This window comes from Paramisgurnus dabryanus, chromosome 16, assembly GCF_030506205.2.
Source record: "Paramisgurnus dabryanus chromosome 16, PD_genome_1.1, whole genome shotgun sequence".
In the NCBI taxonomy this organism is placed as follows: Eukaryota; Metazoa; Chordata; class Actinopteri; order Cypriniformes; family Cobitidae; genus Paramisgurnus; species Paramisgurnus dabryanus.
In genome coordinates this window covers 13,602,158-13,617,981 of record NC_133352.1, presented here as the reverse complement: position 1 = coordinate 13,617,981, position 15,824 = coordinate 13,602,158, and the positions used below count along the sequence as shown (strand labels likewise).

The 15,824-nt window shown below is 38.9% G+C and overlaps 1 protein-coding gene across 2 annotated transcripts in view; it reads right to left on the bottom strand.

The window, feature by feature from the left end:
- Nucleotides 1-15,824, bottom strand: part of gabrb2a (gamma-aminobutyric acid type A receptor subunit beta2a) — a 61,043-nt gene that overhangs the window by 2,419 nt on the left and 42,800 nt on the right. Inside the window, exons 5-9 of one of the 2 annotated variants that reach the window (XM_065266542.2) lie at nt 14,417-14,499; nt 9,216-9,353; nt 7,204-7,356; nt 3,696-3,940; nt 3,113-3,253 (exon numbers count right to left, since the gene is read on the bottom strand). In XM_065266542.2, the coding sequence (XP_065122614.1) occupies nt 3,113-3,253; nt 3,696-3,940; nt 7,204-7,356; nt 9,216-9,353; nt 14,417-14,499 (760 nt within the window). The remainder of the gene's footprint in view (nt 1-3,112; nt 3,254-3,695; nt 3,941-7,203; nt 7,357-9,215; nt 9,354-14,416; nt 14,500-15,824) is intronic. The other variant, XM_065266543.2, reaches the window with a different exon arrangement.

The following is a 15,824-nucleotide window of genomic DNA, read 5'->3' as shown; positions in this document are numbered from 1 at the left end:
ACTATTTAAAGGATTATTCCACTTTCATAAAAAATTCCTGATAATTTACTCAACCCCATGTCATCCAAGATGTGTGTCTTTATTCGTTCAGTCGAGAAGAAATTAAACTTTTTGTGAAAAATATATAGTTGACTTCAGTAGTAGCGGACCTCAACAGTTTCAATGCAGCTTCAAAGGGCTCTAAAGGCCCGGGTATACTTTTTTTCCGCGTCCGCGTCCGGCTCGCGCGCGCACGCGTCCGCGCAGCTTTCCGAGTATAGTCCCCGCGGCTACACGCGGATGGCCGCGTTCGACACTATACGCAATACAAATGATTTCTTATTCAAATTATTCGTCTAACAGGCTGTCAGGGCAGCACTGATTTGGCGACATTTACAGTACATTAAAACATTAGGATAGGTGAAGAAAAGTAACTGATCCACCATTGCAAACACAGTTTAGGAAAAACAACAAGACAACAAAGAACAGGAATCAAACAAACATGCTCCACAGCTTTCTGTTCTTGGAAGAAGTAAAAGTTAAAGAAGAAAAACGATAGTGTGTGTGCAAATGCTGTCTATTTCCTTTGTATAATTGTTTATAGTGGAGTGTCCTGTCTAAATATTTTCTCGCGCATGCGCTGTCGTACGCGGACTGTACGCGCACTGTCCGCGCGGTCTCAAATTTTGGGCTGCACGCGGACGGTCCGCGCGGCCGGCCGCGGACCCTCCTGATGACGAAAATGACGTCATGCGGACGGCGCGCATACGCGGACGTCCCTAGTATACTTTCGGCTTAACTGATCCCAAATGAGGCATAAGGGTCTTAACTAACGAAATGATTGGCATTTTCGCCCAAAAAAGTACTTTTAAACCACAACTTCTCATCTTGGTCTAGCCGTGTGGCCTTACGTATTACATAATCACGTCAAAACGCACACTTGCGGACCATTTAAACAATAAACTGACACAAAGACATTAATAAGTATGTTTCCATATACAACAACGTCTGAACGGTCCTCTTTATCCACACTTGTAAACACTGAAGCGGTAGTTTTGAATACATCATGTGTGACCTTTTGACGTGATTATGTAATACGTAAGGTCACGCTGGCGCATCACACGACTAGTGCAAAACGTGAAGTTGTGGTTTAAGAGGTACTTTTATTGTAAAAATTACGATTGTTTTGCTAGATAAGACCCTTGGTTGGGATACTTTAGAGCCCTTTGAAATAGCATTGAAACTGTAAACTGTTGAGGTCCACTAAAGTCCATTATATGGAGAAAAATCCTGGAATGTTTTCCTCAAAAAATGTAATTTCTTCTCGCCTGAACAAAGAAAAAAATCAACATCTTGGATGACATGGGGTTGAGTAAATTATCCAAATTTGCCTTTCAACTATTTATTCTAATTGCTTTATAATCATTATCATAGCTTAAGCAGCCGACTATTCGTTAAAAATAAAGTTATTTTCAAACATGAAAATTAATAAAACATGCTATTGCTAGTTTTGTTTGCTAAATGCTAACAAAGCAAAAAACATTTCCCTTGACTAACACACGAGCGATATATTGGTCAGGCTGATCCATTTGCCAACATTTAGACTTTTTTTGGATTATTACTATATTAACTGAGGAATTTTTTTTACTATTGGCAGGTACATTTGGTGTCCAAAGTCATTTATTTAATATTTTTAATTATTTGAATAATTAGCTGTTCATTGTCATGGATCATAAGACTTTATAGACAAGTGGACTGCGGAGTGAGATTCTAATCCGAAGGGAGCGAATATGATCAGTTCAAAGGGCACTGACAACGGCATAGGGAATAAGTGAACATCACTACATCACTACACACATATGGGTAGGTTTCTTCAAAAATTTTAAATTTTGAGCAAAAAACTAAGATAATTTTATTTTTGTTAAGCACTTTTGATTAAGATCAGATTCAGAGCAATTCTCCAAACATACACAAAGTTCTTACTGTTTGCCCTAAGGGGTTGCTTCCGGGTTTTATAAGTTGGGTAAGCGCGCCACCTGACGGAAAAATTGATTGCCGGAAAAACTCGTCATTGGCAGGGAAGAGTTTTCTCTTAATTGACAAGTTAACTTGTCAATGGCAGGAAAAGAGTTAAGAACAGCAGTATAAATATGCTTAAAGGCATTTCCTGGAGATAAATGGTAAATGGTACTTCTTCTGCGGCGCATATTGAGTTTCTGCACGAGAGCGCCCTCTGGCTTTTGGATGTAGCGGCATTCACCATAATTCATTGAGAAGCATAGCAAGCAAATTTCAAAATTTATCCTTACACCGCTAGTCAACACTGTTACTCTGCCTTGGTAACAGAGTATGACAGTAACACAATTGACACTAATTCAGACAACAGGAAATCATGATTTTCAGCTATTTAAGACAATTTCAGAAAAAATATGATATTGTTATGGCCTGTATATGTTGTGATCCATGACAATGAGTACCAAATAACTAAGATATTAAAAATATAGCCTAACCACGTGAAAAAAATCGACACCAAATGTACATTCAATTTTATAATGACCCATTAGCATTGCCCCATTTGAAGACTAAACTTCACGTTAAATGCTCACTTCGGATAAAAGCACCCGCTAAATGAATGTTACGTTTCATTATTTAACTATTTTGAGTGAATATTTAATTAAGTCTGAGGTAAATCTTTCCACTTAATCTAAAAATTTAATTATATGATATCAAATATTCTTTAAAAATAAATTACAGTATTTCAGTGTTATCGAAAAAGCTCAGACAAAAAAGAGTCTAGAGGCCGAACTTGAAACCATTATATATTTTATCAAATGACTTTATATTAAAAATCAGTTCAGTAAATTCAAGTAAGGCTGATAGTTATCCTCTACGATCAAACAGGAAGGGTCGTCTGGGAAAAGTCTCAGGAGCAACTTAAAAAAGGGCAAAACAACGTAATGGTGGAAATGGTGATGGCTACCATTATTACTCTTAAGGAATAACAGAAACTCATCCAAAAAAAAAAAAAAAACAAGAAAGAAATAGCTTGGGTGTATTTATTTCTGATTGCTTATTGCGATTCAGAGCCATTTCATTTTTTTTTTTTTTTGACTACAGGTCAAACACTCAGTACCTTAAGTCTTTGATCGCCTAGTCCTAATGCCGCATCCTCCGCAAAGATCGGATCCCACATCGAGTCATACCCGTCAATTTCCCTCTGTTTCATTCTGGCATAGAGAGCATCATCTCTCTGAACTACACTTCCCACCAACCACTGCAAGCATACAAAATCAGCACTGTTACAGAAGTGTGCAGCAGTCAAAGGGGGAGAGAACTCGTTCAATAAGATTAGAAGGTAAACCCTCGAGGCGCTGCCGGCCGTGAGCTCGGACACGGCCCGCTCCGGCAAGAGCCAGCCTGTTGTTTGCAGCTAACAAAAGTCTGCACCGATCTCCCGGACATTTCATCACAAAAATATGTGTCCGAGGGTAAAAGCCCATTAAGTTGTGGTTGGCGAACAAGCTTATGCCAGTGGAAATAAAAACAGAGCTCATATATCCAGCGTTTTTTAACCATACCCAAAGACCGGTGACCCTCGAAGGACACCGATAGAAATCACAACATATTACTTCAAAGAACTGACCACCCCCTGACCAGAGGCTTTTGTTAACAAGCCCTAATGATGCGCGGCATGTCTGCGCTCAGCTCGCCAGTACCTTGTTGGGGTCTGGCCTGAGTTTCTCATTGTTGGCGGTGGCTGCTTTTTCCGCTGCCTTCTTCTGCCGCTGCGGACCTCTCCCGAAGAAGATGTAATTGACGAAAGCGTATTCCAGCAGGGCCAGGAACACGAAGACAAAGCAGCCCATCAGGTACATGTCTATGGCTTTCACGTAGGGAATCTTGGGGAGGGTCTCTCGCAAATGCGTGTTAATGGTTGTCATGGTCAGCACGGTGGTGATACCTGGAGTTCAAAGAAAGTGATCGAGGGTAAATAAACACATTGCTGTGCATCTCAACTACACATGCGAACAAAATATAAAACCGTGATACTGTAATGCAAAAATATTACATATTGTGCCTTTAACATTAATAAAGATTAATCAATTCTGAAAAATATATATTGCTCATTGTTAGTTCATGTTAGCTAACGCATTAAGTAATGTTAACAAATACAACCTTGTTGTAAAGTGTTAACATATATAGATGTTTTCAGAAGCAACAACATACACAAAGTGCTTTTTGTGGCCCAAACTTAACGCAAATTTGCGTCTGACGCCCGAGTTGAAGAATTTGAACTTTGGCGGATTTTCGCCCCACGTTAACCAATCAGGAGCCTGTGCTCTCAATCAAGTGCTCTTCCACCATACAATATAATTCTTATTTTTTATTCACTTAAAAAATAGCCACACTTTATTTTGTGCCACCACACTTACTTGTGTAACTACTCATGTAACAGTCTTTAAATAGGAAAAACACGGAAGTGTTTGGTGGCTTCTAAATTCATCCCTGTTTGGATCCTAACAAATGAATGGTGCTAGGCTAAATGCAAACACATTCACAATGCGCTGTACAAAAAATAAATGCACGCATTGAAAAAAGATAGGTATGTATTAATTCATCTAAGCTGAGGTAAGAACATAGTAAAATATTGAAAAACGGTGGTGTTTTCCTTTAAGGTGTAGAGTAGATGTATTTTGTGATGTTTGCTAATATATTTAGAATTTGGGATTTGATCGAACACAACTCTAGCGCAATATTACATTGACTTAAGTCCTCCCACACAGTTTAAATGATCCCTTAAATCATGCAGTTGATGTTGAGGAGAGCTGTGCTGTTACTTTACAAAGCTATCATGTAGGTCACCTGTGGATAACAAAGCAGGCGAAAACTCCTACAGATTTACATTGAAGAAAGACCCAGGCCTTATTTAGCTTACTGTAAAAAAACAGATTATCATAAGCACAAGCTCCTCTGAGGAAAGCAACCACACAAAATACCATAGCAACAGTATAACAATGTACTGAAACCACCCACAACACTGTAGCAATGTGACAATAACTAAAAAGTCAACATCAAGTTATTTGAGGGTTTTTTTCCTAACCTATCGCATTCTTAGTACCTAATTCACTTCCTACCATATCAGCTTTGTGTTTGATTTGTTAGTCACATGCACAATCTCTGTTTGGTCGAATTCACATGTGACCCTGTCTGTGAAATCCAGAATAAAGTCTTAAAATCTAATAATGAGATTAGGAGCATCAAAGTTGTATTTTACTCATTGGTTTCACATTGATTTCAATCTTTGACATGACCTTACTCAGTCATACTACTTTATATTTTACAGAATGTTCTTTACATCATGTAGGATGACTTTATGTAGAAAAAAATTAATCACAAAAAATGACACTACCTGAGTTTTCACAGGCAGGATCACATATATTTTAGGCTTTAGCAAACACAGTCACAGGAGAAATCACCAGCAATTATTTCCCAAGCCACAAAGAAAGCAACAAGAGAAAAGCTGTTGTATTTCTGTTTAAACAATACAATGTTGAGACATGCATTTCATTGTCACATGCCTCTCATTGCAGATAGATTAATACTGACAAGCTCTCCCGAATATAAAAGGCATGCCTTCCTATCATCAGTGATCTATTCTCTCTGACTACCGCCTCAAGTATCAGCGGCAGGAGAAGCCATTTCGTCATATTGGCAGAAACATGGCCCTGGACGTAAAACACGTCAGTAAAGAGCGTCCGGAGGAAGGTTTGTCAGCTTAATATGCAGTAATACATCATAGCAGATCAGCATGAGACTACGCACCCTTACTAATAAAGTCCTGTGCAAAAGGAAGGGAAACACTGACAACAATTACATTGGAGCGAACCGGATTTAAAACTAAATACAGTCCAAGCATCACACCACTTCATTTGCAATTTCTGTTTTTAATTTATCTCAAATAAGATACCCATAGTCACTGTATACATTTATAATCTTAATGTGGGGCAATAATTGTCTACTAGAAACATTAAAATAATCAATAGTTAAAAATCAATACCACACTCACTGATGTTTTACTCCAACCTGATTTTACCGAAATGTGTGCACATTTTGTTAACTTATTCGTACAAAAATGATATATAAGACTGTACAAAAATTTACAATTATTAGAAAAAAAAACAATAATAATACCCCGCCCCTAAACCCAACGTCACAGAGGCGAAAGCAAAACATTCATGCAAATTAGCCATCACGTAAAATATGAACCATGACATGAGCAGTGGTGGCCGGTGACTTCTTTTTTCGAGGGCGGTCGATGCGAAGTTCGTAACAACAGGGATGTAGCCCGTCATGTGTGTGGTTCCTTATTTCAAAATATGTATTCTGCGTGTTAAGAGATCCTATGTGCATCACCTGTCGTGTCAAAATAAGTGTCTGTTGCAGACGCGTCTAAAGGGTTTATGATAAAAGAGATGCTTGCGTTTGCCAGATACTCACATAATCTCATGCATAATCAGAGTTTACTGTTAAGGGAGTGTCTTGCGTGTATTCAAGCGTCTCTTTTATCATAAATGGTTTTGACGTGTGTGCAGCAGGCACTTATTTTGACCAAACACATAATGCACATGGTTCACACGACACAACAAACACATATTTTGAAAATGCAAGCAACACACGACCCTCCGAACATATATTTTGAATTTGCGCCACTTGGATGAGCAGTCACGAGCCGCCACTGGTCATGAGTAAATCCTTTTGGGGACATCAGTCAACAACAACAGTCATGCAAGACTAAAGTCCTATCTACTTGAATGGAGAAAGATAAATACCTCTAAAATCGTGTGCTTAATTCACAATTGAACAACAGATTCCCAACCAACAATTAACATCTGACATCAACTGTACTATAACTTTTGTTTCTTTAGCTCAAATTGTGCTAAGTTACACCTTGTCAAGGTCGCTTTAGCTACTGAGCAAAAGCACAGGCTAGCACGTGCCTTACGTGACTCGGGACAGAGCCCCTCCCCCAGAGAATCATCAGTCTTTATCGATTGATAATTGGTTCTTTTAACAGGAAGATGGGTCTTGAATGCCCATGCTATGCATGCATTATCCCCTACTCATAGTAATGGGGCTCAGTCAATCACCATAAGCCCAGCAAACTATATAGAGACAATACAGAATAAATGCAGTCTTATATATCTGACAAACATATTGTCCCACCTAAAGCCACACGGGCAGCAGAAGCATCATAGTTGATCCAAAAGGATACCCAGGACAGGATGGTGATCAGGATGGAGGGCATGTAGGTCTGCAGGATGAAGTAACCAATGTTCCTCTTCAGTTTAAAACTTAGAGACAGTCGTGGATATGATCCTGATAAAAAAAACATTTGATTTGAGCATTTTAGATGATGCTGATTATAACATAATTATTTAAACATTTCCATTGAGCATTACTGAACTGAAGCTGTCAGTTTGATGTATTATAGGTTTAGCAGAAACAATGCAAGTAAATTAATAAAGTAAAAATGTAATATTTACATTTACGCATTTGGCAGACACAATTATCAAAGTGACTCACAGTGTATACGTTTTATTAGCATGCGTGTTCCCTGGGAATTAAACCTACACCCCTTCGTATAACATTCAGTATAACTTATTTTTTTAGCAGTTTAAAGTATTGTTTATAAGCTTTACAAAATAAACTCAGATATTCAACACAGTCAGTATTAATAAACCATTTTAATATTGAACTATTCATGCATAATTTGATGAATATCTGGCCAATTAATGGTGGTGGACACATGTAAAAATCTATTAATAACACAGACACCCAAATATATTTGCTGTATATGGAGTCACTGCATGACTATATCTGTGCCTGAAAGGCAGACCGGTGATGATAATAAAAGTGGAGAAAAACACAAATTATGTGCACTTACTCACATAGTTACTCATCGCACACCGACCGCCTTAAGCTTCAGTGAAAGGACACTGTAACGATGTCTGTAATAACGTTGGCGGCATTTCAGCTTATAAAGATTTGGTGGGTAAACTGTAAGGATCAAACTGGGACTGTGCGATATGATGGCACTGTGTAGGCCTTAGATTTTGTTAAAGCATTTGTACCCTATTAGTGGGCAGGAGTGTGTTACGATATTTAAATATATGAGAGAAACAATGAAGAAATCTTTATATTAGTTTATATAAGCTAGTTTTACAAATGATCCCAGACTTTTTATTATTAAAGGGATAGTTCGGCCAAAAATGATATTAAACCCATGATTTACTCACCCCCAAGCTGTCCGAGTTGCATATGTCCATCGTTTTTCAGACAAACACATTTTCAGATATTTTAGAAAATGTTTTAGATCTTTCAGATGATTAACTGTAATGTTACGGGGTCCACGACCTTCAAGTCCAAAAAAAGTGCGTCCATCCTTCACAAATTAAATCCAAACGGCTCCAGGATGATAAACAAAGGTCTTCTGAGGGTAATCCGCAGGGTGTTGTTGTAGAAATATCCATATTTAAAACTTTATTAACGAAAATAAATACCTTCCGGTAGCGCCGCCATCTTAGTCGCGTCCGCATTCAGGATGAGAGCTTACGCAGCCTACGGAGGCTACTCTGCTGCTGCTCTGTGCCCCTGCCCTCCGAATTTGTCATACGTCACTAAGAAAAGTGCGTACACTACGCTAATACTCTCTCCTGAATTTTGTTAATAAAGTTTTAAATATGGATATTTCTACAACAACACCGCACGGATTACCCTCAGAAGACCTTTGTTTATCATCCTGGAGCCGTTTGGATTTAATTTGTGAAGGATGGATGCACTTTTTTTGGACTTGAAGGTCGTGGACCCCGTAACATTACATTTAATCAACTGAAAGATCTAAAACATTTGATAAAATATCCGAAAATGTGTTTGTCTGAAAAACGATGGACATATGCAACTCGGACAGCTTGGGGGTGAGTAAATCATGGGTTTAATATCATTTTTGGCCGAACTATCCCTTTAATGTAATCAACTGATTCCCATTAAGTTCCAAATATAAAGACAAAACCGATTAAGTACTTTTCATTAGATATGAAATTTACAGTATATATACCGTTTTCATTAAATCCAAAGCAAACATTCCTCTATTGTGATAAATATCATTTATCTATATATTTATCAATACCACCCAACTTTTGAACAAATCTGACTGATAGCGAAAAGAGAAACTCAACCTGTAGAGAAGACCACGTTTTTGGAGATGAGTTTGTAGTCCACGATGGAGAACTGGGGAAGCTCTATCCTCTCGACCCCAGTAACGGCTCCATTTCCCCCTCTCCAGTAAAACTCGATATCATCTGTGGTGTAGCCATCTGGAGGATCCCAAAGACACAACTGAGTGAACATCTCCAAACATCAGATGAACAGATGAACAACAGCAGTAAATGACTCTTGCAATACTGCATATTTCTGCATGCAAGCTTTATAAATATTGACAACAACATTTAGATTTCAAAGCAAGTAATCATTCAATTATTTAGAGGACGCTTGGTTATAAAACAGACACGAATACACATCCGTAAAGGAATTTGTGGAACGTGTCTGCTTATTTTTCAACTTTATTAAAGGTTCCCTATACGTCTGTACCAGTTTGTACCCGTGCCACTTATAATGAGAACCAGTGACCTATTTAGTGTATTGAATAATTAAAGATCAACTTCTGATTTCTTTATATTCAAGAGTTAGCTCTGCATGACTTAGCAACCAGGTGCAGACCCAACAAAGCTTTTGCCCTTCATAAGCAGAAGTGCAATTACAAATATTTGGCAGTCGTTTTATACATGAAATGAAAGATTTAAGTACAATTTAGACCGAATTTTAAGTTGATATTTTCTGCTTATCTTTTCCTGCAATGTCAACATAGTGGCCAAACCTAGCACCACAAAACAAAACAAAGTATTCCAGCCAATAAACGACAAAAAGGATTTGGGGGTGGGGGTTGGGCGCATTCATGAAAGCACGGAAGGGAGGGGGAGGAGTTAGCTACGCTCCGTCTGTTTGAAAACAGTTCAAACGTCAACAAAAACTAACGTCTCGCAGATTCGCTTAGAATGCCTTTAATGATAAACTTACCCTATTTAAATTGCATATTAATCCGCTAATCGCATGCGAGCCGAACCGCGGATCCGTCACAGCACTACCCAAAGCTTCAGATGAATGGCACAGCAGCGGCTGGTGCAGTCGACATGTATGTTCGCGGCCACGCGCGAGGAGCAGATACGTCACGTGTTACGTCGTTGGCAGGTTGTAGGTAACGGAGGGAGGGGTATGACAGCGAGCTCATCAGACGTTTCCTAAAAATAAACATTGTTCACGAGTTGCGCGGCTCGAGTCCGAGTCGAGTCTGAAGTCTTTGAGGACGAGTCTCAAGTCAAGTCTGAAGTCACTGTGTGTGCGACTTAAGTCCGAGTCTCAAACTCGAGTCCCCATCTCTGGCAGCAGGCACTTATTTTGACCAAACACGTAATGCACATGGTGCACACGACGCAACAAACACAGCTCTGCATGACTTAGCAACCAGGTGCAGACCCAACAAAGCTTTTGCCCTTCATAAGCAGAAGTGCAATTACAAATATTTGGCAGTCGTTTTATACATGAAATGAAAGATTTAAGTACAATTTAGACCGAATTTTAAGTTGATATTTTCTGCTTATCTTTTCCTTCGATGAGCTATTTCACATACCGTACATTTTTGTAGCTCCAGATTGCACTCTCTTCCTAAAACGCACAAAATTGAAAAGCTCTGTGTCCCTGATTGGCCAGCTAATCTGTACGTTGTGATTGGCCTGAATACCTCTGACGTCAGCCGGACATGTGACGCTCATCACCATGTTTGAAAGATTCAGTTGCTAGCAGGAGTTAACTTACAGGCTGTAAATCCGAAGCGTGAGGAATTATGATAATGTCGATCTTGTCTACATCACCAATCCCAGGAAGTAAACTGTTGCCTACAATCCGTGTGTTTGTTGTAGTCCAAGAAAAGAGATTTACGCTGGAGATGATAACTCGCATCAACATTTACTTTAGGGTTTGTACGTTTTGCATATCGTTAACATGTACTAATACACACTTACACACCAAAGGAAATTTAAAGACGTGAATCGGACAATAGGTGCTCTTTAAACGAATTAGGGACGGATAACACAGAACGTGTTTATGGCAGTGGCAGGCGCTTTTTTGAATGATTTTCTATGGGCAGTAAGCGTTATGCACGCTGTTTATCTATGCCGAATGCCTCGCGTTTTGGTCGCCTCCCACGCCACGCATTTTTTAAGGAGCGCTCTTAGCGGAAAAGCGCCCGACGTAATTGGCATTTTTTCTATTGTCCAATCGAATGAGGGAAGAGGCTGGCATTTCGTTGTGGTGACAGAAATGTACAGTTGCTTGAAACAACCAGAGACTAAACTCACTCGCTGTCTTCTGTGTGTTTGTGCACCTCTCGATCAAGGTCAGAGTAAGCGTCCTCTTTTTAAAGTTTATGCTAATTTGACAGTTAACAGCAAAAAAGCGGCACACCTTTAATATTTGATTGACAGGACAGCTGCATTGGTGGTTGCCTAGCAACATAAAAAGCAACATAAAAAGCACTGCTCTTTTTTTAAGGGACCAAAAAGGCAGTGCCTCTCGCCTTTAATTTACATGCATTTAAAACGTGTTTGGTGTTATCGGCCCCTAAATCATTCAGACTGATTATGTGAGAACTGACCCTAGAACATCTGATTCATTAAAAAGACTTATCCAGGGTTCACACCAGACGAAGTAGAGGCAGCAAGCGCGAGTGATTTACAATTTAAGTCAATGCAAAGACACGATTAGGCATCCTGCTGCGTTCCACGAGAATTGAGCTTTGCTGCTGGGAAACGCGCGAGTTGAAAAATCTGAACTTTGATGGATTTCTGTGCCTCGTTAACTAATCAGGACCTTGGGGTAGTAGTGACGTGATAACAGGAAGCGATCGGAGTCTCAGCGGAGTCACAGAAGCCCCTCCCATGACATGAATTTCGTGAATGACGTGGGTTTCACATGCGAATGAAGGGAGTAACCTCAAATGTTTAAGCGTCCAACTACACGCGACTAGCGCATTTTTGCCGCCTTTACCGTGGCTGGTGTGAATGCACCATTACAGTGCGAGTTATTTTCAATCCAGCATTGTGTTGTAATTTAACCTATGCTGGGTTGTTAGGGTAAAATATAAACATATTCTGGGTTAATTTAATCCAACGGCTGTCACTTTTTGACCCAACGCTGGGTTAAAAAACAGCATTTTTAAATATGTATAGTGCATAAGTCACATGGATCACTTATGTGAATTTTTGTTGCTTTGTGAAAAGCTTTACTTCTCATTCATTGTAATTCTATGCAAAAAGGGAACAGAATAATCTTCAAAATTTCTCTTTTCGTATTCAACAGAGAAAAGCAGGTCATACGGGTGTGAAACAGCATGGGGGTGAGAAAAAAAGATGCATTTTAATGCACAATGCTCAGCAACACAGATAATAAACAAGCCATATCCGTTTGGTTTAATGGGGCAGAGAGCAAAATGACATAAATATGACAACTGCAAAAGCGCTTTAGCCAAGTTACAATCATCAGATCTGCTTTCTTAGCGTGGGAGCGCTTGGAGACCGTGTCGTGTTCACCCCGCTGTCTAAAAAGACTTTTAAATAGAGAGCTGATAAAAAAAGAAATGCACAAGAGAGAGAAAGAGATCCAAAGACTCCAGAGAACACTGCTGTTGCTTTGGGTAGGACTGGTGTTTCACTTTCCATTAAATCCATTATGCCTGCGACACCACGTTTGATTTTGTCAATTGACTGCCTGATTACTGTCAACAGATCCCTTTACTCGGCTCTGAGTTAGTGATCCTTTATTCCCTTGGGCCTTGTAAGAAAAAGAAAGACGAGAAATAAAGGCCAGCTGGATTCGACTTCACAGTGACTGACTGAAGCGGGGAGACTCTTCTTTGCTATGCTTTAAAATCTGTTTTTGAATCGTGCCCATTAAAAATGTATCAAGTTTATCTGTAAAGAGTTGGCTTAGCTTGTGTCTCATTAGCTGGTGTGAAATAGAGCACGCTGACACAAAGCTTTTCTTTTGCCAGGACGTTACATCCCAGTCCTGCTTTATTTAACCAAGTCTGGGAAAACCCAGCTAAAGTCATTTATTGTGATTTATGGTTTCTACATTAAAGATATATTTCACCCAAAAATTCAAATTTGGTCATAACTTTCTCATCCTCATGTTGATCTAAACCTGTATGAGTTTCTTTTTTCTGATGAACACAAAAGAAGATATTTTGATAAATGATGGTAAGGGCACAGCTGATTTTACCCATTGACTTCCATAGTAGGAAAACAAATATTATGTAAGTATTGTGATAAATGATCAAGAAGATATTTTGATAAATGATGGTAGGCATGCAGTTGATGGTACCCATTGAATTCCATTGTATTTATTTTTCCTACTATGGAAGTCAATGGTCACAATCATCTGTGTGCTTACCATGATTTATCAAAATATCTTTTTTTGTGTGTTCTTTAGAATAAAGAAATGTATACAGTACAACATGAGGATGAGAAAATAATGACAAAATTTCAATTTTTGGGTGTGCTATCCCTCTAAATCATCTTAGATCATATAAAGGACATTGTGTGAAAGTATAACCTTATATCTTTAATACTGACTGTGTAAGATCATGTCAAAGATTGAAATCAATGATTGATATCAAACTTTAGTGCTCATAATTAGATATTTCACAGACAGGGTCACGTATTTCTTATCTAAACTTCATGTTTTGGATCTTTACCATCGAAATTCCTGCCCAATGAGAGTAATGAATGAAAGTCAGAAAGCAGCTATTAATGAAGAGACAAAACAAAAGAAAGAGAGAAAATAAAAACAGCACTGCACAAAGTATTAAAAGCAAAAAAAAAAAGGAGTCAGGCCTGACCCGCGCTGTTTTTCTGCTGCTTAACGCTTCTGGCAACTTAATGATCAAACGGAGGCAGCGTGTGCTTTAGCATCACATCACAGCGCTGTTTTTCATGACTCCAGGGACGCAGATAGGAACACTAAGAAATCCTCTCGTTCTTCTCCTATGCACTTCATTCTTTATTACCGAAGAAATTGCGTTACACACAATTACGGGCAATAATGGCAAAATAGAAAGCCCATTCATCTTGATAAAGGAGGAGATGATTAGCTTTTGTTATGGCTGTAAATGCATAATTTACCACTGCTGTCAGGCACGGTTGAAAAAGCAGATCCTCTGTGGCTAACGCTCTGAAATTAAACTGACGTGGGTTATGTGATTGTTTGCGGTGAGGATGTAGGATGATGGCGAAAAGATTTGGGCAGGTACAGGTGCGACACTCACAGCTCTCGATCTCCAGCGTGCAGTTCTGCTCGTCCAGCGGGTATCGCCTCAGGTCCATCATACAGGCAGCCGTGGTGGTGATCCTGAATGCAAAGCAGAGACAAGGGACTGTGGGGATTACTGAGGCTTCTCAAGGACAACAGGGACGCTCAACACCCCTCCTCCTCTCGTTGCCTCCATCTATATAATCATACCAGTCTCAGATCTAAAGCTCAATCTGCATAGACAAGGAAAATGAGGTGGAAAATAACATGAACATCTATGGGACTTTCTTCTCTGGATGTTAATAGAAACTGGAGGTTGGTATGTTTTATTTGTGTGGACTATAAGATTACATTCCATTTGAAATCCATGTTATACTAAAATGTACATTAAATTTGTGAAGTTGACAAACGCTTTTATCCAAAGTGACTTACAGGGTATACATTTTATATGTGAGGATCAAACACTGGATCTTTGAGCTGCAAACGTCAATTCAGCTACAGAAACACATGGACAGTCCCACGTGCTGACAAGAAATATTAAATCGGAGGGCTGTCACTATGACTGATCATGAATGGAGGGGTGACAGACCAAACCAATCCATCTGACATTTTTCCTGTCACGTCCAACAATGTGAAAATCAATGGGAAGTTCACTGAAATAAGTAATGTGAGCATAAACAATTGTAATAGACTAAATTCAGATGTAATTCATGGAGTCATTTTATCCCCTGAATGTGCATTTTTCCATTCTGGGCTTAACTGGGTAAGTGTATGTTAATACGCTGCTGTGTTGAGAGTTTAATTTAATAAAGACGGACTGTTGTGCCTCAGTTTTATTACTTTTTCTTAATAAGTCTTTAAAGCGCACAAGATTCACCGATAAATGCTTGGATACACAATCACTATGAAATTGGTAATTGCATTATTTAATTTAGAAAAAACTTTCGATCAGATCCTAGGAAGACAATAGCTTGTCAGTTCTTCAGCTTTGAGTTGAAGCTCATTGTTCACACTGTCAAGAAGATGAAAGACCGATCATTGTTTTAGATGCTATGGGAGTTAACTTTTAGTCAGCAGTCACTCATTTGTGCCACACAAATTGATTTTTGACAATGTTTGGATTGGTGGCTTAAAATGGTGTTTTAACTTCATGATTTAATGACATCATCTTGAGTGGTCAATCTCTTCTTTGAGGGTGATCCAAGTTGAACCAATGGAATTTCCACAAAATATAAAAAATACAATTTAGTGCCAGATTTACTTACAGCTTGCGCCAGCGCAAGCACTTTTTTACTAAATACACACTGAAAAAATAATGCTTAAAAAGGCGTGGACATTTTTTTTGACTGACCTTATTTCTTATGCATTTGTAGGAATTTCACTTTAAAGGATTAGTACATTTTCTTAAAAAATCCAGATAATTT